The sequence below is a fragment of the Rhyacophila brunnea genome, unplaced genomic scaffold (genome assembly GCF_057557595.1).
Source record: "Rhyacophila brunnea isolate RB1 unplaced genomic scaffold, BYU_Rbru_1.0 scaffold_11, whole genome shotgun sequence".
In the NCBI taxonomy this organism is placed as follows: Eukaryota; Metazoa; Arthropoda; class Insecta; order Trichoptera; family Rhyacophilidae; genus Rhyacophila; species Rhyacophila brunnea.
This window is the reverse complement of record NW_028232763.1, coordinates 27,070,104-27,096,259: the sequence shown is the minus strand read 5'-3', so window position 1 is coordinate 27,096,259 and position 26,156 is coordinate 27,070,104. Positions and strand designations below refer to the sequence as shown.

General features: G+C 34.0%; 1 protein-coding gene across 5 annotated transcripts in view; it reads right to left on the bottom strand.

Annotated features, from left to right (window-relative positions):
- Window positions 1-763: 763 nt before the first annotated feature.
- The window catches only part of MRP (Multidrug-Resistance like Protein 1), a 79,564-nt gene continuing 54,171 nt past the window's right edge, over window positions 764-26,156 (bottom strand). For 2 of the 5 annotated variants that reach the window (XM_085960213.1, XM_085960212.1), the window contains exons 15-24: window positions 25,555-25,701; window positions 24,883-24,958; window positions 14,664-14,887; window positions 8,929-9,146; window positions 8,063-8,261; window positions 5,860-5,958; window positions 4,864-5,072; window positions 2,964-3,178; window positions 2,453-2,619; window positions 764-1,644 (exon numbers count right to left, since the gene is read on the bottom strand). In XM_085960213.1, coding sequence (XP_085816339.1) covers window positions 1,450-1,644; window positions 2,453-2,619; window positions 2,964-3,178; window positions 4,864-5,072; window positions 5,860-5,958; window positions 8,063-8,261; window positions 8,929-9,146; window positions 14,664-14,887; window positions 24,883-24,958; window positions 25,555-25,701 — 1,749 coding nt within the window. In that variant the 3' untranslated portion in view covers window positions 764-1,449. Of the gene's footprint in view, window positions 1,645-2,452; window positions 2,620-2,963; window positions 3,179-4,863; window positions 5,073-5,859; window positions 5,959-8,062; window positions 8,262-8,928; window positions 9,147-9,857; window positions 10,079-11,592; window positions 11,633-11,792; window positions 12,014-14,663; window positions 14,888-24,882; window positions 24,959-25,554; window positions 25,702-26,156 lie in introns of all 5 variants that reach the window. The other 3 variants (XM_085960216.1, XM_085960215.1, XM_085960214.1) reach the window with 3 other exon arrangements.

Genomic DNA, 26,156 nt, shown 5'->3' with positions numbered 1-26,156 from the left:
TAACGTATATAAAAAAATATTATACCTAATCAAAAATATACATTCTGAGAGCAAACCTAGTATTGGGAATGATTATATTTTGGCGAGCGCGCTTGGGTGAATTTTCATTCAATTTGTTGCAAATTCGGTATTGGCAATCACCATTACGTATAAGAGTTTCAGATTCACGGTAAGAAATTAGTTTAATTCTGTATATGGTCGAAAAGGGGAGTAAGTCTTGAAAATGAAAAAATGAGATGAATATGCCAAGTTAATCATCAAAATTCACATTTAAATTAGTGATTTTAGACTTATCTCCCTTTTAAACTAAACTAATGTGTTAATTAAAACAGTGACAGTTATTCAAATACTTTTATGACGAAAACCCATTTTTACAACAGATATTTGCTGATAAATTAATTATTTAGCCATTTATTTGAGTCCACATTTTGATGAGTTTAACCTAAACTCAGAGGAGGTCCATACGTTAAGATGGTACTTTTACCACACTTTAGAGTGATTACAAAAATTATTTCTTTTCGACTACATTTGAAGGAAATAATAATAATATATTACTCATTGTCATTTTGAGTAAAGAAAAACTAAAATCAATTCACAATCAAATTAAATTTTAGATATTAATTATTCTATCTAACTTTGAAACTATGAATTATGTACAAAATACAAACTGTAAGGCTAGTTAATATTTTATTCAACGAGCACCTCAATAATGTAATAATATTAAATTGTATACCATAAAAAAAATATGCTATTTTATATTTTTAAATAGAATAAAACAAAACGGTCATCCATTGGGCATATTACACAAAATTAAGTTTATATTATGTGTGCAAAATTTAAAAAAAATCTTAAAACATTATTTCTCACACAACAAATATAACACGATGCTAGTCACACTGTGACAGACAACACATACTTAAGTAAAAGGCATTAAGTGAACAAGGCATCCGAATGAGATAAATGACGAGAGGCCGAGACGAATTTCAATTTATTTATACTAATAATTCGAATTCGATTCAATTAAAAAAATATTCCATCTTCACTACACATAAAAAATGAAAAATATTAACACTGATATTTGGATACCGTATCTACACAACAAAACGCCGATGCTTTTTACCACTTTACCTACCGTAAGTATCTATACAAAGTAGGTAAACAAAATGTTTCATACATATTAACAAATTTCGAAAAACTAAATTAAAATGTGGTTCTTATAACACTCGGCTACTACAGAATGTTACGTTGTCGTGAGCGGTAGGCAAAGTGTTAATACTACGATTTCATGTTTTTAAGAATTTTGTTTGCATTCTTTGAATTCGTCGTGCCATTATAATTATAACACCGCTTACCAAATATTTTTACTAATGATAAAAAGACGCATCAACAAAAATAAAATTGTTCGCAAACTTACATATTAAGGCAAGATTAATAACGATAAAAATCAATTCAATTGACGAGGCCGGCGTCTTTGGCCATTCCGTAAAACATAGAATTCTTATTGTGTAATAGTCTTTCCGGTGAATCAAACTCGGCAAGCTTGCCTTTGTCCAACACCAAAACCCTGTTTGAGTCCATTATCGTATTCAGCCGATGAGCAATGGTCAGCACGGTGCAAGATGAAAATTCTGTGCGGATGGTTCTCTGTAATAACAAAAAATATTACTCATGGTATAAAAAACCGTTATGGTGTAAGGCGATACAAACAGCAAAAACACAAAAAATTTGTGTTTAAAATAATTATCATATAGTGGAATCAAGATCATGCCACTTATTGAGTCGTCGCATGACAGATGAATCTGACACATGATTGGACAGACGTCTCGCGGAGTAATATTTTAATTGATACCGAAATAGTCCCAGCATGTATAAGAATTTATGTTTTAACAATTTCAAAGTGAATAAAAAAAAAAACAAAATAGCCTATCAATATTTAAATATTATTATGATATATTAATAAGTAAGACTTAGACTTAGTAAGAGTAGAAAATATAAAATAGTGTCGAAGGGTGGACGTAGGCTGTGGAGATCCAACATAATGAGTGCACACTAAACTTTGTCAGTCATACTTATTTGTTTTCATTCAACTGAGAACAGAAATTGCGATGGTTTTAGTTAGTTTTAAAAATTCAATTAAACCCTGCCTAAAACAAAACTTGATTTGCAAATGTATAGTACTATTTTTATTAGACAGCTGTGTAGAAATCTAAACAGTTTAAAGTCTACTATGGGAACAAATATATATATACTTATATTTTTTTTCTTTATTTGTGCAAATATATATAGCAGAGAAATTCTCAGAACATGTGCACACTTTTTATGAAATAAGGTTTTTGTACCAAAAAAAATTAAATAATTTGACACATTTTCCTGAAAATTGTCACATTGCAGCGGTCCTAGCTACAGATCCTATAAGACACATACTTCATTTAGAGCAGAAAGAGATATTAACCTGAATGAGATCATCAGTCTCAAGGTCGACAGCGGCCGTGGCTTCGTCGAGGATGAGTAACTTGGTCTTGCGGAGCAGGGCTCTCGCGAGACACAACAGCTGCCGCTGCCCCACTGACAAATTATCTCCGCCTTCACTCACAGTGTGGTTCAATCCTGCTGCCAGCCCTATTGTTGATAGAACAAAAACAAATGAAACAATCAATAAAATATCTCTATCCGTTTTCTCAAATACTTCATCTAATCTAAAATTACAAAATTAAACAAACCTTGCTTAAAAAATGCATGTTCAAATCTCACTATATCCAAGAATTTTTCTTGGATTCTTCTCAAGATGAATTAGGTCCGATAAGCTACTCCCAAACCTGTCATTCTTATAGAAACTCAAGATATATGGCAATAAAATGTTGGGATTATAGATTTTGAATCTTTCCATTTGGCAGGGTAAATTATAGTCATAATAATGTAAACTGCTAACATATTTATAATAACTGAGCGTTTGTTAAACATACCCTTAACGAAGGATTTAAGATGCGCATGCTCCAAAGCCCTCCAGACTTCGTCGTCGGAGAAGACAGAGAAGGGGTCGAGGTTGGAGCGGAGGCTGCCGGAGAAGAGGACGGGGTCCTGCGGGATGATGGTGAGGCGAGAGCGCAGCGAGTGCAGCCCCAGCGTGGCGATGTCTACGCCGTCTATCATTATCTTGCCACTGAACGCTTCCACTATCCTGTTGTTGTATTAATACATTAATATTGTTTATACTCACACCTCAAAATGAATACTTATCATTACGTTAAAATTCTGAAAATTGAAATTAAAATGTTTTTTGGAATAATAACTTGCTTTTGTCAAAAATTGTATTAAAACTAATATGTACCCAGTTTACATGTGTATGGATTTACTGTAGAAATTAGTATTATCGAGGCCATAACAAGAAAATGCACGTGTATTATCGTGCAAGTTGCAAGATTGCATGCATGGATCAAAAAAGGTCAGAAACTTCCGAATTTTCAGGTGATAGTTGGAACTTGTATGATATGCGCAGTAGAACGATAGTGGCGAACCTGCCGGAAAAAAACGAACTATACCGCATTTTCGTCATTTACCAATTTTCACAACCAGTCAAATAGCACCATACAATGACAACACGTCTCGCTTACGCATGAAGAATAGATTGGCGAGTCAGTCAGCACTATTACGTGTAAACAGTTATTATCGTGATAGTTTAATTTACAAATTATTGGCGCCAGTAAATCCATGCATGTGTACAGGTGCTATAATCCGGTAATTCTTGGACATTTTCAATCCCATGATATTGGGATGAGAGAATCGTTTAGGATTACTACCAGATTGCAAGCCCTAGGCATACTATTAATTTATATCAATTAGGTATGATTAGTTATCAGTCATTCGATCAATATTTATTCAGGATTGTTGAAAAGACACTAAATCTAAATATGGAAAAAAGTACAGTATCATATTATGGGACTCCACAGAGTCTAGGTACAAGTTGTATTAACAGGCCTTTTTATGAAGAATAGTTGTTAGCCATTCCTCCAAGCCATTGGGTGGATTGCACTGGATCAAATACATATTGAAAAAATTACATGCATTTTTGACCAGCTACGGGTTTGAACCTGCGACAGACGGCTTCATATTTATGACAAAGATAGCTGCTCCATCAACTAGGACCGCAATACAGAACCGTTGACGTTAAGCAGCCATTCTAACAAGAAAAACATGTTACATGTTCTTTCTTTCTTCCACTTGGATCGCAATACCGAATGAAAATACCAATACCGGTATTCGTAAAATAATTGTAATAAACAGAAGTATATAAGTATGTGGAAATCTATTATTTTATAGCATGTGTCATTGTTGGTCACCAAGGATGAAGAAGGCCCACGTAAGTAAACCAGATATCGCGTAACCCGACAAAAATTGCAGTCCTGTTAAGCCTTTTACATAGATTAATACATTTTGTATCCACTTTTCATACCGAATGTATCGGTATTGTTTGATTTTAAAAACCGGTATTACGGTATCGTAAAATACTGGGATACCGGTATTGCAATCCCTACTTGGGGGTTCTAATAAGAATTATATATGTTTTTCTCACTGAACTTAGGTTGTTGAAATCGGCCCATTAAAGTTAGGTGCATATCTTAAAGAGGCGCCTAAGTATGGTTTTGCATCGTGCTCTAGGCCAACATAGGTGCTTATGCAATCATTAATAAAAATTCGATTCATAAAAAATTTCACATAGCAAGGATAAGATCTGGGAGCAATTTTCTGATTGTAAATTTGTTCCTGTATGCATTGCATGCAAATCTGACACTCATCTATTGCAGACGGCATACAAACTTATAGTGGCGTTGAAATAGGTAAGTATTGTAATAAACGTAGACTAACCTGAAGAGGGCTAGAGTGAGAGTACTCTTTCCGGCTCCAGTCCTTCCAACGATGCCCACCTTCTCCCCCGACTTGACATTGCAGCTGATGCCATGCAGAACAGGCTCGGTGTTAGAGCGGTACCGCATCACCAGTTTTTCGATGGACACCTGTCCTTCCACTGGCCAATCTGCCTTAGGTGCCGTGGCAGGAATGTCCCATGGTGCTTCCTAGTTCATTAAATATTGGTATTAATAAAATACTGTTTTTGGCTCGATCGTGTGCATCTGAAATCTTACGTGGAATTACTATTTATACAAATGCAGTCCATATATTATAAGAGACATTGTCGCAATTAACAAATCATAATAGACCTTACTGCTCTAGTTATGATTTGAAGAAATGCTGACTTTGTTTTTGCTCTATTGTTTTTTTTTTGACAACAAAACATACATATTTAAGTGTGTCATCTATGTAATGCTGAGTATGCTGGGTACGATTGCTACAGATAGAAAATGTACTAAATACCTTCATTCAAAATAGATGAGGGTCAAGTACTGAGAATGGTAACTTTTTTACCATGGTTTGAGGAGATACCATCAATTTATAAAAAAACTACAGTAGTAAAGCGTTTCTGAAGCCGCAAGTTGTGGGTACAATCCCGTATCTGGCAATGTACACTTTTCATTTTTAATGCGTGTTCGGATTCAGAGCAAGGACTTGAGGTGCGGCGGTTTGAAGAACAATATTTTGTAATACACAAGTACTATTCATATTCGTACGACAAGTCATGCTTCAGTTTATAGGTGCTCATCACCGAGACTTAATAAGATACCTTAAGGGTTGACAAAAGGTATATCAAAAAAGGTTAAGAACCAATGGTCAAAACCATAAAATGAGAATAATGGATGGTCATTTTAAAATTGCATATTGAGGTTTGTGTACCGCATAGTTATCAGAACCATTAAATTTCTGTAATCCTTGGGTAATTGTGACAGATAAATGTAATAGACATACTTGGACTGCTTCCCCGTACTCCTTTATTCTTTCAACGGCAACGATATTTGTTTCCACTTCAGATGTCATTCTTACAAGCCAATTCAGAGTTTGAGTTATCTGCAAAATAAAAATAAGTTTTTTGATTTTGTTGAAACAATAAAATGTTGAAGGAAGCTCTTCTCTCAAGTAAGATGTAGTCAAAAGATAATAATTAAGATGTCTATTTCCAAACACCGATAAGTCCAGATATTGTCAAAATCTAACCAAAAATATGTATACATTCAATGTGTAATTTCACACAATAATTAATGATCTATAACTTCCAAGTCCGCCAAGAGTGGATTTATTGTTATTTGGAAATAGACACCTGATATCGTCATTAATTTTCTACAAACACGTATTAAATTTTTGTGAGTTTTGAGTTATTTGATGTAATGAATTCAATATTTGAATATACACATATTCAATTAACAAGTATATCAAAATATACTTAATAACATAAAAGATTTAAGTAGTTTCGCAGTCTCGCAAGTCAAGATATGTGTTTACTGCAGTAATATTGTGGAATGATTCACAGTAAAGTTGCAACGCATTCTCGTATCTTCGACAACATGACTGATCAGTCGAAAGTATAGTGCTATAGATTGAAGAAACACAACCCTTTTTATGAAAATATGTGTAACTATACTAAATAGATTTTTCATAGAAGAAAAGAGAATAAAGTTTTTGAGATACGTGGTTGTAGAAAAGACATGACAATATGAAAGATTCCTTTGAAGGGATTTATTTAACAGAATTTTTCCGAGATAAATAAGCCTTGTATTAGTATTACAAGCATAAGAAATATGAATTGTCATTATTTAGAATATTTAGATGAACAATCGCATAAAATCCCAAATAACATAAATAGGCAACTAAAGAAAAACATTAAAACAGACCGCCATTTTCATTGTTGACATAAATGTTGCCACAACGCAGAATATCAATTTTACTATGTTTGCCGTACTCGAATTGCTATCAAATGTTATAATAGGTACGAAAAGGTTATCAAATCAATCAAATCAAATTTATTTATTTTACATATAATGAACATAACAAATTACAAATTCAAAGCGTTCACGACATGACATAAAATAAGTTTTAAAAATAAAAATACAGAGAATAAGTAATAAAATAAGAAAATAAATAAAATAAGTAACACAATAAAAGTAGATGGAAGCACACAGAGTGAACTTTGATAGACCCTATCTTAAAAACTCATAAAACAACGTCCACCTAAATTCACCCTCACGTAAGTGGAATATATCAATATCCGAAGCGATTTCATTAAACATGGTTACTGCCCTCCCAATCGACATTACTAATGGCAGGTTAGTTCTGTACCGTGGGATAACAAACAACGGATGCCCTCGATTCCTAAGGTAATTATCAGAGACACACACACAAGCCCACACCACCAAGAATGTCAGAGAGTTCACATTTACGCCGCGTATAAGTCTGAAAAAATATGTAGCTAAATAAAGATCCCTTCTAAATTTTAAGCTACAGTATGTAAGCATCCCTAAGAGAAAATCAGTCAGATAGAGCCACGGATAATATCCATACAGCCGAAAGTAAAGGAGTCTTAAAAATTTCTTTTCGACTCTCTCCACCATAAGGCCGTACTTCAACTGATGCGGGGCCCAAACGATAGACTCACTCTCAAGTCTGTTTAGCGTCTTTTTACAAATGGTATCTATATGACCACTAAACGTCAGTTTACCGTCAAACGTAATTCCAAGATCTCTTACAGATGATATTCGCGAGAGATCACTGCCATGCATCGAGTACTGGAAAAACAACACTCGTGAGGCTTTAGTAAACGATAAAACATTGCATTTATCAATATTGAAGTCCGGTTTGTTACGCCTGCCCCAATCTAATATATTATCTATATCAAGTTGGAGTTGACGACAATCGTTCAAGGTGACCACTTCCATGAAGAGTTTCAAGTCGTCAGCAAACAACAAAAATATAGCATTTGTAATTACCAATGCAATGTTATAATATGTTTCCTCCAGGTATAGTATAAATCGTTGGCTAATGTATATTTCTTTGAAATTAAAATTTTGTAATTAAATTTTTTTGGAACTAGTTATTAAAAAGAAATGATGGGATCTTGTTGAGAATAATTGCATAAATAATATGTAGGAATCAAACTAATATTGAAATACAAATTGACCTGCAGGGCATAGCTGACAGACAGGCCGACCAGTCCAGGGTTCATTGTCTCCCTCGCAAGGACAGCGAAGAGAGCGGAGAAGAGAATGATGAGATTGCCGATCATCTCCAGTCGCACGGCCAGCCAGCGGTTCGCTATGATACTCGGGTATGTGCACACTTGATTGTAATCCACCTTCGCTTCGGATTCTTCAATAAATCTACACATCAGGAAAAATATGAGACAATTAAAAATAGTTGAAAAAAGTAATCGTGTTCATAGATAGTTAGTTAAATTGGTAAATATCACATCAGATATCGGTTGTTCTATATGTAATTCAATGCGGGCAATGTAATTCAAATGGCAATGCCATGGGCTGACTGCTCCAGGACGAACGCTACAGGATCCCCTCATAGTGAAATGAGATTGTAGTATTGTGATATCTAATTTTATACAATGAGGCATAGTTAATTGATAGATGAATATCATATAATAGTACAATATTAACATTTGACAATTAATTATTATAATCAATTATTGTTATGCATCTTTTTGTTTTGAATTTGCACCTCCTTGATTGAATTTTTACTGATTGACTTTTCACTTGTTTTGATTTTCACTTTGACGTTGGCACATATTTTTATACATAGTAGGAGTAGGTTTAATTTTACATGGGAGTTTATATTATTTATTTTTAGTTAATCACATCGGGGTCACCATTGTGGGATTGCTTGTGGAGGTGACCAGGGAAACACGTGTTAACACTTTTGATATCTGTTTATTTGTGATGATTATAATATACACATACATGTTAATTTATGAGCGTGTGTATTGCAAATGTGTGTATCGTCCCGTGTTGTTAAAATATTTATGCCATATATTCATACCTGTTTTCGATTCCATATGCTCTGATTACGCCTGCGCCCGTCACACTCTCTCCAAAATGAGAATAGATGGGCGACCGAGATACGGATTCCAATCTCTTAAGCTGCCGGGACGTGGCCACATAGAATCTTTGTATGAAGTAATAGACTATGCCGATAGGAATGATCACGGCCACAAACACCGGAGTAGAAATGCTTATCACCACCAAAGTGGCCACTACCTATAAATGATAAAACCTCTTCAGACATTGCATTAAGTTAAGCAGTAGAAGTATAATAATATATCATTGACTTTTGATTTGCATCGACTAAAGATAATAATATTTCATAATTAATTAATTAATTAATAAATATGTAACTGAAAAAAATACATGCTGATTTTTAAAATAAAAAAAAAACTAAATACGTAGCAAAATCATTCATTTTCTACAATCAATCCAATCATAGGAGTGCTTTATAAATAGTAATAAATTCACATTTTCCCAATTATATGACGGTTGCAAAATTTACTAATAAAAACAAAGTAAGCAATAATACATGTCTTATGGGAGAATACAATCATTATCAGATTACAGTAAAAATCGAATATTACATTGAAAGCCTACACTTATAGTTAAGAACCCAAAATATTATATAACTAAAGTGAGAATTCAACACGACAGAGAAAGACTAAAAGGAGGCATAAATATAATATAAGCCCTGCGCAGACCACAGTATGGATTATATCGAGGCTGCAGATATGAAAAAGGTAGAAGAGAAGAGATAAGACTGAATGACTCAAATGCGGTTTGCAGGAACGGTGAGTGGTTATTGCTAAAATGAAAATGGCACGAAATCTGTGCGTAGAAAACTAGGCGAAAACAACAGATGCATCTGCGTCATACTAACGACAACTAGTGCCAAGATGTTAAGCCGTATGTTCTGTTCATTACCTCAAAGACGCAATAGGTACAATCGGATATTTCCTGCGGCAGGGACGTGTCCAACACGTCGACGTCTCTAGAAAACCTAGCGAGAATCCGGCCGGTGGGTGTGGTGTCGAAGAAATTAAGCGCTGACCGCATCACTCCGGTCAGCATGACGTCGTGCATCACCCGAGCGGCCATCCAGCAGCCCAGTTGGGGGGCCAGGTCGCAAAAGAAAGAGGCCAGCGCTGCAATGCACCAGATCAAAACCCCACGTCAGACAATTTGCAAGTCACTCAGCCTCTACACCGGAACGATCGCGACGATTCCCCCGACCGATAAACAAGCATTTGCACTAGCACCAGCAACCCTACGTGTTATGTTATACGGACGTACACTTCATTACAAAAAAAAAAAACAAAATTTGACTGCCATTCATATCTACCAATCCTGATTCTCAGGAACCTTCAGTGGCCTCTGATATTGATCAATTCATTTTTTATGAATGTTTTGACTCTACAATATCGGATTATATACAGAATCAACAGAGTATGAAACAGTATTAAAGTCACACTATTGCGACTGTTCTATGCGGATGCCTAGTGATGGTCGATCTCGCCAAAGAAAATTAAACAGAAGAGAATAGAGATAGGTACATATATTAACTGAGAAAGAAGAACATTAACACGGGCATAGAAAATATACAACACTGCAAAACTAAAATAACAGTGGGACATACATAAATAATGAACAAAATATGTAATTTCAAATGTCATGCTGATTTATAACCTGTACATGTAAGCTACATAGGATTATACCGAAAAACTGAATCCGAGAACACGACAGGTAATATCACCAGTCTTCTGTTAGTTAAGGGTATTCATCCCATTTGTTAGCTGTCTCCACGAGAACATGTATCTTATGTTTAAAATAAAGTGATAACTATTAATTCAATGACAGTGACACAGTATTAAATAAAATTTCGGCTTGATGTAGAGCACTGAGAAAGAAAATCACTTTATTAAAAAAAAAAAAAAAATAATAACAAATGGCACTCTTTTATAATTATTTATATTCAAACATACAGCGAACAGTTATGTTCGTTTCAGATTCAAATGAAATTTATGAGAAAAATCAACATTTTTGTTATTCTTTGCTAAAATCCAATTAGATTAAAAATCTGTTTCACTCAAGATTGAAAAAAATGCATAAACTGCAGAACACATTACTAAGATGGAAATCTGAAAGCAGTCACCAGAGACCAAGGTTTTGAAGTCAGTATTGGAGCCTTGTTTGTTAAATTTGAAAACGTGTGACCATTCGGTGTATATTTGAAAAAGCTAAATAAGCTTCATCTTTCATTTAAAATCATAAAAATAAATATAAAGGAGCATTGGTTATAATCAGAGAAGATACATTTTTTCGCCAAGACAGAAAATAAATGGGATGAATCCCCTTAGAATAGGATATTTATCACCTTTACTTGATAATGAGAAAGATGTTTTTCCTAAGTTATTCATCACTACATATTTATTTTAACAAAGGGTGAGAGCAATAATAAATAAATTAATTAATTAGCTCCAGTCTACATGTTATTCTACATAATACATTGTAAGTATATTAATAATTGCTACTGGGTATTACAGAACTGACCCTAACACAAACCAGCCTAAACTTTACCCTACCCTATTAAATTTCCCTGTAACCTAGAACATTAAACTTAAATTTGTATTGATTAGGAAAATTAATGAATTTCACATACCGTAATAAATCAAATTAAGATCTACTACCATCCCATCTGCCTAAATATTCATAGAAAAAGTAGGTAGAGCTTAAAATATAATATATTACATATTATTTAGCAATTAATCTGAAAGGCACTAATCTGGCAACTGCTCAGGAATATGAGACGGATTGACCGATGTCCGTACGGATTAAAGTATCATTATCGCTTTCAAATACCTTGAGGATTGTACTGATACACGTTCTGAGGTTTTCGGGAAAACGGTTGTCCAAGACATCAATGTCATTGGAGAATCTCGTCAACAATCGGCCTACAGGTGTGACATTGAAGAAATGCATTGGTGCTCGTAGTATATTTTGGAGAAGCCATTTGTGGATTTTTTGGGCAGAATTCAATACACCGAAAAACAGTACGATGCTACCAAAGCAAAACGACAGTGCTGTAAAAATATTAATCAATATTTTATAAAACTTACACTATCACCTCTAAAAATTAAGTATATACCTAAGAATATCTATTCGTTATAAAAATGTCATATCCTCCATTCATCAGTGTACACGGGACAAGATGAATTAAAAAAATAAATAAAAATCAAGATACTTATATAATATGATTAAATTTATGGGGTCATTATTTTTCCAAATTCAATATTGTATTAAATATAAAACATGATTTTTGTACCAATCATTCATAACTAATTAATGTTAACCATAATTTAAAAAACTCTGACCAAATAAATACAAGTCATAATATAATATAGGTATATTATAATAAATTACGTAAACTATTGTACGGTGAGTATGTTATATTGTTAGTTTGTAGGAAGCACATAAATATATTCTATGAACCACTAGGTATGTAATTATATTTTATTTCAATTTAGGCACAATGTGGTTTACCTTCTTTAATAGGCGATTCCAATCATGCACACATTTAATTATTGATGTCAGTTGGATGCGTTTGCCTGCATTGTTTATTAATTGTCACTATTTAAAATATAATTTGTACCTATGTACTTACCATTCAAAAATGTGTGAAAATATTATTTCGATATTGGAATGAGCCTAACAAACCTTAATGACATGAATTATTTCCACCTGGAAATTTGTTTGTCATGACTTGTGAAACACTGCATTTGAGAAGGTACTGAAGTATTTTAGACTTTTCAACATATTATTATTGCGAGAAGATTCCATTTTGGTAGAGGAAAAACAGCAACAGCGGACACTTTGGATTAAAACTATTAATCCTTACAGCGCGAATGCCACAGCTGTTGTGTCCTGATTAAGGGGTCATTAGATATAATTAGCATGTTATTTAAATGTGGTAATTAAAAAGTAATGAAATGCTCCGCAGTAAATCGGTTAAAATTGAATTATGGATAGTCCCACTTTTGATTTTGTATTAATCAATAATCAATTTTATGAAATTCAGCGTTGGTATTGACAACATAAAAAAATGTTTTACATGTGTTTCACTCACATGGTGAGCTATATGAAGTATGAGTACTAAAATCTTATACTTGATATTATGATTGATTATAATATCTAGTGTATTAAAAATTAAATTAGTAATTTGTTGAACAAAAATTTGCGACTTAGTTAAATTAGTTCCCCATTAATTACTCGCAGTCATAAAAATCAGGCAACATGTTTCAATAATCAGTAAATGTTGTAGTCAAAAAATAAAAATACTATCGTCAACCAAAGCTTTGAAGCAAGAACAAACACAATTCGATAAAACTGAAAAAATTCAAAGATTCTTCACTCTCTCTCCACCTTCTTGATGATACAGCATAACTATTGAAGCAATTATTATTAGAAAACAAATAAATTTAATTGATTGGTAAAACTGTAAAGCTGAAATTGACTGAAAGAGAAAAATATTCCATAAAGTATCCGGTAACCGTATCACCGAAAATTATGGTGTCAAAATGCTGAAAAAAGTTTTTAAAGGAAAGTAAATTTTCATAACCTCCATTTAGAACAGAAAAAAAAAGAAGAAAGTTGTACATTTAAACCATTTCTAATACAAATACTATAAAAAAATTTGTTGTACAGTTTTCTATGTCATTATGAGATGCATATTTAATACACAAAGCACAGGACAGAATAATATGTTAAATAGATGCACCCAGATTATTTACAAAGTTGAGTCAGTGCATGAATTATGTAGATAGTTTAACGGGAACTACAAAAACTATGTAACAACAATAATATTATAGAAAGCACATTTTGAGCATTATAGATTACGATGTGTTTCCCACAAAAAAATGGTAAAAATAATGTTTTCATTTAAAAAGAAACCGATTATTACCAGTCTCTACTTGCTTATTACATAAATACTATACTAGAAATAATAAAAGCGTGTATCTAATAATGAAAGTAGTGAGAATGATGAATATGGATGGGTCGAAAACAGTGGATCGTCATACCACAAAATACATAGTGTTCAAAAATATTCAACTGGATGTTTTTTTTGAGTTCTGGAGACATGTGTATTTTCACACCTATACGTAATTCTGAGAATTGTTCTTAAATAATTTTAAAATCAACCATCGCAAGAGGGAAAATGTGAATTCAATAATGTTAAAACTAATATTATAACTACATATGTTATTCAAAAATGGTGGGTTAATTTGTCAGTGCGATCGTTTCACATTATTGTGATTAGATAGATTTTAGTGAATCTTAATTCACTAAAATATTGTAAAATCTGTCAAAACTACTGTATTTATAAAAAAAAGTTGCAACTTGAAGAAACATAATTTCGAAGTATTACAAAATTATATGACTTCAATTTATTTGAGTTACGAGTATGTCGGAAAATTGATACAATGATGAATCTTTAGTTTTCTGAATATAAAAATATAAATTGATAATTTATGGCAAACTGTAATTTGATTGTACGTTACAATCGTTGGTATCTTTCTTAAATACAATCGATGTGAGACGAGCGCACCGAAAAGTTTCGACAGCATCATAAGAATAATTGTCACTTATTAATAAAATTGTTTCAGCACAAAATACAAGTCATGTAATAAAAGGCATCGGGTGCAATAACATCGATGAGGGAGTGGGGGGCCGTACCGCAAAGAAGCAAGAGACCCATCCGCGCAGCGTCATGGGCAGGACGTTGTCGAGGACGTCCACATCTTTGCTGAAGCGATTGAGGATGCGGCCGACGGGCGTCACGTCGAAGAACTCCGTGGTGGGCGCTCGCAGGATGGACGTCAGCATGTGCACGTGCAAGATGGCCGACGCGTCCAGCGTGCCGAGGTACAGCGCCAGGGAAGACACCGACACCGTCAGGACTGTCACAGGTCTGCACTTTAGTAAGGTTGTCGGGGAGAGGAGGCCTCGCGGATTCGTTCGGATCGTATTTTACGAATGGAAGCCGAAACCGCAGCGGGTAACTTCACGATGGCACGGTCTTTAATTGATGAAAGCTGGGGGCGTCCCTCACCTCTATTTATACTATGTTTAAGCGACAGAATTCAAAACGATTCCTTCAAACGATGTCAGATTGTGGAGTGATCAGCGAACAGATACAGTGAAATACCGCCTAAGTGAAAAACGCTTCATTGATTGAACTGAACGACAAATTTATACTATTTGCACAAATTCATATTAGAAACGGTGATAGCTTTTGCAGATGACAACAAAAGTACTATCAAACCTTTAGCCTAGCGCTATTTCTCTTTGAATAAGCCTGAGTACTCGAGATAACAGACAGAGCGTATTACGACAAGCAGCAGGGAACAAAAGGAAAATGGATTTTAAACATAAACGAGGGTCCTCGCCGATATGCCATACTCAGCAGGTGAGTGCAATTGAGGTGAGGTAACAAATACAAGTGCACCTGGGACCAAGTTGGGTAAATTTACTTCAAAGTTAACTGTTTTAAATACACATATAAGCACATGTTCTCAAATGATCCACTACTACTATTACAAGAAAACATTATATTTTTAATTCTTTGTGTTTTTTAATATTATTAGCCGGGTCATAATATAAACTCATCTCGACTGCAACATGTCCAAATTGTCGATGTGATTTTGTAGGCATTTACAAAACATATATAATTAATATATCGCCACACACAGTATGATTGCAACATGTGTGGTTGAAAAACACGCTTGATGCCGCATGCAACATATTTTGAATGTCGCTTGTGTGTAGTTCAAAAAGTCGTTGCTACGAGGGTGGGTCAATAATTCCTTAGAAAAAAGCATTAAAACAGTTTTTATTTTTGTATTTTTTTTTTATTTCTCAACATAATCTCCTTGGAGCTCAATACACTTGGTTAGACGTTTCTCAATTTTTTTTAAACCGTCAGAAAAATAAGTTTTCGGAAGGTCCTCAAAATAAGCATTTGTCCGATCGATGACTTCTTCATTTGAAAAAAAAACGTTGTCCACTTAGCCATTTTTTTAAGTTTGGGAAAAGGAAAAAGTCACTGGGGGCTAAATCTGGCGAATACGGTGGGTGGTCGACCAATTCAAACTTCAATTCTTCAATTTTAGCCATTGATCGTAAACATGTGTGAACACGGGCATTGTCCTGATGAAAGAGGATTTTTTTCCTGTTTAAATGAGGCCGTTTTTCTTCAATTTTGTTTTTTAGCTGGTCCAATAAAGATGCATAATAATCCCCTGTTATTGTTTTTCCTTTTTCCAAATAGTCAACGAAAATAATTCCACGTGCATCCCAAAATACAGTAGCCATAACCTTACCAGCTGATTTTACGGTTTTCGCCTTCTTTGGACATGGTTCGCCTTTCGCAATCCACTGCTTTGACTGTTCTTTCGTCTCGGGAGTATAGTGGTGTATCCATGTTTCATCTACAGTCACAAAGCGACGAAAAAATTCATCCGGATTGCGTTGCATGAGCGACAACAGGGCTTTAGAGGCCACCACCCTATTGCGTTTATTGTCGACTGTAAGCAAACGCGGCATCCATCTTGCAGAAATTTTTTTCATGCCCAATTTGTCATGTAAAATAGAAATGACGCTACATTTTGAGATCCCTGTAACCTCAATTATCTCACTCAACTTTAATCTTCGGTCACTTAACACCATATCGTGGATTTTATTGATCATTTCTAGTGTAGTCACCTCTACAGGACGTCCTGAGCGTGGTTCATCCTTTGTTGATGTACGACCACGTTTAAATTCATTTAACCAGTTATAAATAGTTGCAAGTGAAGGAGCAGATATGCCGTGAACTAAATCCAACTCATTTTTTATTTCCTTTGCTGTTAACCCTTTTATATTAAAATGTTTAATAACAGCTCTAAACTCAATTTTCTCCATTTTCCATTTTTCCATTTTCCACAAGCAAATTTTTTTTTTAAATGTACGAGAAACACACAACAACCCGACCAATCTGATTGAAACTTCGCAGCATACTGAATCGGTAGTGCCGCTGCATGAAAACAAACCGCTTACAGTACTAGTCGCGCCACCTGTCGGCTTTTCTAAGGACTTATTGACCCACCCTCGTACCATGCATAGAGTGCCTACTATTTTACAGCGCGCAGGTCGCCTTGAGTACTAGTACAGTAGTACACATGATCGCCACGCGACTTCAGAGACCTTGTCAGTGTCAGATCATGAGAGAGATACAATGACAATTAACGGCAGTGATCATAATGAAATGACATTTCAGGTTAAGAAATATCCTTCAAACAACTGGAGCACTATGCATTCATATATTTCTAACTGATAATGGAGTGTATCCAAATGACTGCTTCTTTGTCGGATGTACAACAACGTTTATCCGTTGACATTAGGTTGCTTCATGTCAGTGTCGCAAGCTCGTAGTAGCTGTCAATAATGATTTATGGCTTTGTTGATGTCGAGTTGAATTCAGTGTGCATTGTGCCTTAGTGTTTTAAGGAGGAAGTCAGGTCAAAATAGTCAAACGATGTTATGAAAATAATAGTAACATTTCATACAGAATGTCATGGAATGTAATCCAATGTTGGAACTAAAATGCTTATAGCTTTTTATACAAACCAGTTATATGTTTAAATCCCGTTTCACACATAAATAGGCGTGTGGTGATGTGCAGAGGGGTGCTAATACCAGGGGACGCGGGTTTGAATCCCGCTGTCATATCTTTACAAAAAGATTTTTTCTATTGGTAATATATTTCTCACATGTCTTTTCAAATCGTGTATCTTTAATATTTGTTTGTGCCACAGAAGGCTTTAAAAGGAATGGATTAATTAACAGACTGTGGTCAGTGAAATTCAATTTGGTCTCTATGGCAATTTGCAACAAACGTATTGTACATATTGTAGTGATGGAAAATTGGCTGACCCCCCGACACTGAGGTCACAGGTTCGAATTACGCATATTGTATTTTTTTCACTATGCATTTGAATCCAAGGTTTCCAATATTCATTCCTCGCAAAAGTCAGTTAAAATAAACTTAAATTCCCTAAATGAAATTGCTATCCCTCAACACTACTATATGATTATATTGTTACTTTTTGATAGTAAAACATGGGTTTGCAACATTCGTCACATCTCATAAGAATTTGAAAAAAATAGCATAAATTCATCACTTTGAAAATGTTAACTTGTTTACAAAAAAATCCTTTTAACAATCATGAAAATTAACATAATCATAACTGGTACAACATTGTGACAGCTATAACATGAGGTGCGGCAGTTTTGAGAACTAATCGCTCACAATACTCACATCTGTACTGTCAGTCTATAAGCTGAATAATTTATGTGATGATAATTGAATATATCACTTTTTTTTGCTAAGTACTTATTTCAAGATGAAAAAAATACTAGTTAATTTTGTCATAATGAGTTAAGACGCCGTGCCGTGGCTTAATTTGTACGTGACGTCGTATTTTCTCAAAGATTGATCTGAAGTGTTTATGTATGTTCAATATAACTTTACTCAATCAAGGTGATATTAAGGGGGAGTGCTTTGCTACTGTGGATTTATTTACTGGAGGAATCTAGTGGCAAAATATATTTTAGATAAATAAAACACTTGAAAATATAAAATATCATAAAATTGTATTAAATTGCATGTTTCATATTCTGTCCCTAGATACCACTAGTAGCATTATACTCCCCCTTAAAACAGAAGTGAATAGGTATTAAATTGAAATATCTATTTTTGGTCACGTGAACGGTTCTTGGCCTTTGCTACTTGTCAAAGCTATGTAATTTGGAAGAAATCATAACGTGTACATGCAATCGGATGAGATTATGCAGAAAGAAACTAACCCACATTTCGTCAAAAAATATGTCAAATATATAAAAAAAAATTACTTGTGTGGGTTAGTTTGTTCTACATAACACCCATCCGATTGAGGTAATATTACCATCCCAAAATATCAATTAATGTCCTGAGACAAAGTGGCTCAACTCAGGTACGATGCAGAATGATAATATTGCAATATGTGAATATAGGTAAATGAAGTAGTATTAGCAGTATGTTGACATTCTGTTGTAAGAATATTATAAATATTATTATTTTTATTGAAGATGGAAGACTATGAAAATGCCAAAAGACATTAGACCAGCGAAAGTATTGGTAAGCTTATACATCCAAAAAGTTTTATGCAGTTGCTTGAAAGTTAGAGTTTGAAATAAATCGCAGAAATAAAAATAGTTTGACAGTTGAATTTTAAATTGAAAATTTGGCTTGTATTATATTTTGTTTACAGAGTTCTATTATACCGGTAGGACATACAAAATCGTCTCAACTGGAAGGAACATGGTCATAAATCAAAACTGCCAGCAATATTGCAACTCTCTTACGCGCACACAGCTTGGACAGTGATGTCACACGGCTAGCCTAAACGAATGGCTGCCGCGAAGAGCAGCATTTACTATGCTGATGATTTTTTAAAATCAAAATTGCAGTCGATACAAGTTTGTGTGTGCGAGTGGCCTCAGGGTATACTCTATTTTAACAAACTGTCTCTAGTTTACAATTCGTAGTAAAAACAGTGAAAACAATGAGACCGTTACTTTACTTTATATTGGCAAAGAGACATCGTCTTCTACCTACTATGTTATAAATATCATCAGTTTCAGACTACCTACGTAACAAAACTAAAGGGTCACCCATATATACCATTTTGGTATTTTTTTTAACCGTCCCTCGATGTAATCACAAAATATTTTACCTCCCTTCCTAAATAACATCAGTTATTTTTGAACTTCCCCATTCATTAAAACACAAATTCGTTAAAAATTTATGTTCTCAGAAAAAAATGATGTTACATTTTTTTAACCCCCTTGTTTCAATTCATCATATTATGTCAGACTCCTTCCCCTCTTAGGGTTGAATGTAATGGACGACCCCTAAGCTGCAAACAATAAATAACTAAAATCTTTTGTAAACAATTGAGAAAATACAGTGAACATTCATTTTTGAAGATCTAACAGAGAAATAGGAGAATATTTACGTGTTTACCTGAATAGGCAATACAGTCTATATTTGCTATAAGATTTATAATAGCTACTGACAATATCCAATACCTACACATGTAACATCTATTACATGGACGGAAGGATAAATAATAACACACAAAAGCCTTACTTAAAACTCAGGCAACAATGATTTAAAAAAATACCTATAAATGACTCTTATTACTTACTTACTGAAGAACTACATCTTAATGATAACTATGTATCTATTAAAATTAATAAAAAATACTATGTATTAAGTAAATATTAAATTCTTCGCATACTAAATGGACATAGATATTATGGATGTAATAAATTATTGAAAATATTATGTGAGGTGGGTGGATTAAAGAAAAATATTATATGAAGCAGTGACGAATTTAATGTATGAATGACGACCTTAGCTTATACTGTTAATAATATCAGATATGAAATTGAAATACAAAAATGTGATATCTCAAAATGTTCTAAGATCCTTAAAAAAATAAATCTATGTAGAGAATATAAATCAAACCAACCTATAATTAATTGGTGTCTATTTACAAAATAAATTAAGTAGGTACACAACTGGAGGCTTCTTTTTTCATGTTGATTTAACACAATCTCAAAAAAAATTCATTAAATTATATTTTCAGTTGCCACATTCTCACTGGGCGATTTTAGTCATTCAAGTATATGTTGAAAGTCAATTTTACCATATTTCAACCAATTCATCAATTTATAAGTTGAATTGAATGAAGTTGAGGTTCTTTCTACTTTTAATCAATTTAACAGTGAATCATCGTTCGAGTCAACCATGGTGATAACTCGCATCAGCAAGTCTAACTTGTTTTGACTTGCATGCGATTACATAGTTGATTGTCGTGAGTCACAGAGTGATATTGTTTTAGTTTCTGAATTAAGAAGTATGGCTTTTATATACAAAAAAAGGTTTAAAGTGATAGAATAAAATGACGTTAACAAGCTAATAAATTCAATCAACGCCATCACGGTTACGACTATAGATTCAACTTGAATTGATATGTGGGAACATTCCATTCAATTTATTTTTCAACGTTCAACACCAAGTTGAGCAACAAAAATCGACAAGTGAGAACGCAGCATAACTAATATTCTATAAAACAGAGAAATAATAAGGTATAATGGGTTTCTAAAAATGAATTATTTTCTATTTTGAACAAACATTATTTACTGACACTGGGATGCCTGACAAGAATATAATACTTTTTTTATATCTTGTCTTTGATAGTTGTGTCTGAATACATAATTTATTGCTATTAACCCGGCACCTGCCTCAAAAATCGTATGACGCACCATAACTACGCATGAATTTCATTATCGTCTTTGTTCTATACTAAAAAAAGCAATAAAAAATATGTCACAGCTCCAGTCGAGAACCCAAAACCATTAAAATAATTTCGACACACTAAAAAACCGTAATAAATCAGTTATAATATCAGAAACACTCGAACAAACGAATGCTATCCAAATTTGAAAGAACTCACCGTAAGACGCCATTTTGTAGCCAATAGTTAGAGCTCTGCGCGGTGTGTACTATTTCGACACTTGTGCATTACGTTCCCACGAATTGAAGTGTTACTAATTTTCAAGTGCATATCGATAAATCACATATTAATGTCTTCGGGTTGAGTCGTAAACAAATATAAAGGGGACCCTTTTAATATATTTAAACTACACAAACACTTAACTTATTGAATATTATTGATAAATTAACACGAACTCAGATATTAAAAAAAAAACAAATACAATAATAAACCTATTTTAAAATTCTTTTGACGTGTGATATATTTTAAAGCAAGGTGACAGACATAACGCAACATCACACGTTGGGCACATATAGCGAGAGAGTTTTGTTTTTTTCGGATTTTTTTTAGAATTCCCGCATACGAAACATCTCCTTCTAGGCTTATCGGTATTTTGTGTCGGTAAAATGTATTCTGGCAAATGTCCCGTTGCACTTTTGGGCAATAATCGTACGGGATTATCGCTAGTTGACGCTGTCGGCTTGGGCAGGGGTGCATTTGAAATTCTCACACAATATTTGTTCACTAATTGTTTTATTACACAGAGTTGAAAATCGCCCAATGTTTTTTTGTCACATTTAATAAATTTATATAAATAAAAAGCATTTAATAAATATAAGTCGATCATGTGGAATGCGACCTTTTTATACCACTTGATCGACTTTCTCATACACGACAAGTTGCTAAGCATCATGTCGGACTTATCTACCGTACCCATATTTTTGTTATAATCTATAACACATTTTGGTTTTTCGATGTTTTCGCCAGTTCTATAGTTCACTTTTCCCGTTGGTCCAAATGATGCATCGTGGAGGGTGGATAGCATGTGAACATCCCTCCTATCGTGCCATTTCAGAGCCAAAAGTGGACTATTGTACTTAGACTCGGTATCTCCCTTTTTCAGTTTGCTGAACTCTGGCATATCTTTACGATTTTTTCTCACTGTACCGCAAGCATTCGTTTTGTGAGAGTGAAGGTATTTAAAAAGCGCCGGACTCGAATACCAGTTATCACACCATAAGGTGTGACCTTTCCCGATGTAGTCTTTCATTAGCGTTGTCACTACCGCACCGGAAATACCGAGATTTTCATTGTCTTGTATGTCAGTCCCTTCCCCACAATAAATTATAAAGTCAATAATATATCCTGTCATTACGTCACACATCACAAACATTTTTATTCCAAATCGATGTCTTTTGGAAGGAATGAATTGTTTAAAAATTAATCTACCCTTAAACACGATTATGCTCTCATCTATGCAAAGATTCTGATACGGTATCATCGTTTCCCTAAAAATTGTTCTTGTGTGTTCTAACAGTAATCTAATTTTAGCTAGTCTATCATTTGAGGCGGTCACACTAGGATCAGAAAAATGAAGCATTTGTAAAATAAGTTGGTATCGATTTCTAGCCATTATTTTCCCAAAAATGTCTGCATGCAGGTAAGGATCGGTACTCCAATGTTCCTCTATCGACGTGTGCTTATTTCGAGTCATCAGCATTGATACGGCAAAAAATGTATACAACTCCGGCACTGACGTGTCTGTCCAATTGTGTGATCGCGATTTCGGTCCAAGGTCTCCCGCACTGTACGAATGGTTAAAAAATGTATTCGTTTGGTTCACTATTTCCGACATTATATTTTTATTCAAAAAATGTTCAAAGAAAAGACATTCGGGAGAGGATTCGTTCAAGTCGTTCGATGTCACGCCAGATCGACAATCATTGAATTCGTGAACTATTGGAATATACGGGCCAGTTCTCCACGACCGCAAAAATTCAATTGGCTCGTCAGAGTCCGTATCGTCGACGTCATGATCAGTCTCATGCTGTTCCAATTCCTCTTCCGACATATCATAATCTGAGTCCAATTCCTCATTAGTACGCACATTTTCTTCCTCCATATTTACGCACTATAAAACTATGAAATGTTTTTAAAATGTTTAACTACAGTATTAGGGAACGCCAAATCACAGAAACCATTAAACTCACACACAATAGTTATTGATATCAGTATTAATTTTCACATTCACTAAAATGGGACACGGTAGACAGTACAAAAAGTATTTTAAAAATCGCGGTAAAATAAAATCATACGTTCAATAGTTAATCATGCCAGTTTTAATGTGATAAGTACACCAGACAGCAAAAAAAGTATTTATCAACGATTGCGGTAAATATTCAACTTGTATGCGATAAATACAATCCCGCGCAATGGCCCGCTCGGTTGAAAGTCTGTCGTATACTGCGCAGTCGCGGCGCGCAGTTCAAACTGATTTCTGTCGACCGGCAAAACTTGGCCGTACGAATTGGTTCGAAACTTTGGTGATTATTTTATATTTAGAACCAATGCTTTTAAAATATGTCATAGGTGGCAGGAGAAGGACAAATCAGGCCAAATTTACGTGAAAAAATCAGTCCCGTATGATAAATATGGACGCGGTGACATCGATTTATACACATGCGCATTGCGAATTTGGCCGATTTGTACAAGGTGTGTGACATCGGCGCCGGCCGGGTTAATAAAATCAGTATTAAGTAAACTGGACGAATACTAAATATTAATAGAATCAAGAACAAGTAAACTGGACGAATACAAATATATACACTTAAAAAATAGTTGAAGCGTTGTGTGAGATACAGGACACGTAAATATAGGCGTGAAAATATACACGTTGAGTTATTTTGGAAATCCACAACCGTCGGTACATATATTTGGCTATTTATTTTAGACAGATTTCATGTTTTATAATACTAAAAGAATTGTGAAACAAATGATGAAACAAGCATGAAAGCAACTGACACCAGGCAGCGGATAGTGTAAGATTTGTATTGCGAAAGCATTGGTGGCTCGCCCATTAGAGGTTTCACTATCATAATACTCGTACATACGTTATGAGCCAGTTTTATAAAATAACATTCCAATGAAATGATAAATCCTCCCATGAAAGCGTTACTAAATTATGCCCAACATATGACAAAAAATGACAAACACAATATAAACCAGACCAATCTTAACATGAACACCCGGACGGAACAATGATATTAAAATATACATAATAATATAATAGTGGAAAATCGAGATCGAAACAATAATTTTGCATTGGAAAAAAATGGCACTCATTAAAATAATATGAAAATATTGTCAAATAATACATTGGAATTATGTATAATAATTAATTCTTAGCTGAAACCTTCGAATATGAAGGAATTTTTTATTTGTTTATTATCTAGTAAGTAATTATTTATTTATCAAAAAATTAATAATAGAGAATTTACAGAGGTAATCAATCAACAGAGTGAATAAATAAATACCTTGTCCAGCTCCCATTGCACCGTACACACCAAGATATAAATCACGCTTTTGTGGGTCTGTTGTGCCATTCGCTGTCTGAAATTTAGCACAAAATCATTATTATTATAAGTATTGAAATATACATAATTTGGAAACACCTCAGAAACATATAACAAAAAAATATGACACCGGACAGGACTCGAACCTGCATCCACTGGATTCCGGCCAATATGTTTTACCAATTTAGCCACCTGCATCCTACCTAATTACGATGAAATTTTTAAGCAACTTCAGTCATAAATTTCAGCCATTTTTATCTATGTGTTAAATGATTGATTAAAACCATCTGAATTCCTCTACAGCGATCAAACCGATTACAGTAGAACCTTGTTAATAAGAACACGGATAATTCGGAATTCGCCGTAATTCGAAATTTTCGCGAAAAAAAAGTCCCTTGAAGATTATTTTCATATAAAACCATACTTTTTATTCGAATTTCGTAATTCGAAATTATTTCCGAGTCCAGGCATATAAAAATATTCAATAAATCGTAATAAAGTACACTATTTCATGAGCCCGTCATTGAAAATTGTGACAGACTTTTCGTAAAACATCATAAATTTCTTATTTTAAGGTAATAAAAATAATCCTGACATTATATGACCCATGCTTTAATGTGTCATTATACATACCACCATATCAGGGTCAGCTGCCCACACAGACAGCCAAACATTTGAACCAATAGAAAAGCCTTGGAAAACCAAATTCATTATAATTGTAGCAACGGAGAGAAAGATGCCGATACTCCTCAGGTAGTGAGAATACACTTTCCATTTAACCTGAAAACACACATCAAATTAATTAAACACAACGCACACATCGGTTTATCATTAGGTAATAACACAAATTCAAATTGAATTTGCAGCTATGAGAAAGAGATTAACAAAGTGAAAGATTTATAAATACATTTATCATACAATCTGATGTTGATTATGGACCATTTCAACATTTAAATTTTCCAGACCCAGGATTCGAACTCTAGACCTAGGGCTTCATAAGCAGTCACGTTACCATTTGTCCATTGCGTAAGCTTCCGTTACATAACAATGACATTGGGATATTAATATGAACAATAAATAATGAAAGACAGTAATAAAATTAGTATTGTGACCATTGGGGTACACCATTCTATAAAATATTCAAACATAACGATGGGTACTTCTCAGTTCGAGTTCAGCACAGGGTTTACATCGCTTCTGTCATATTGGGTTGTCTCTTTCTCGATGCCCACCTG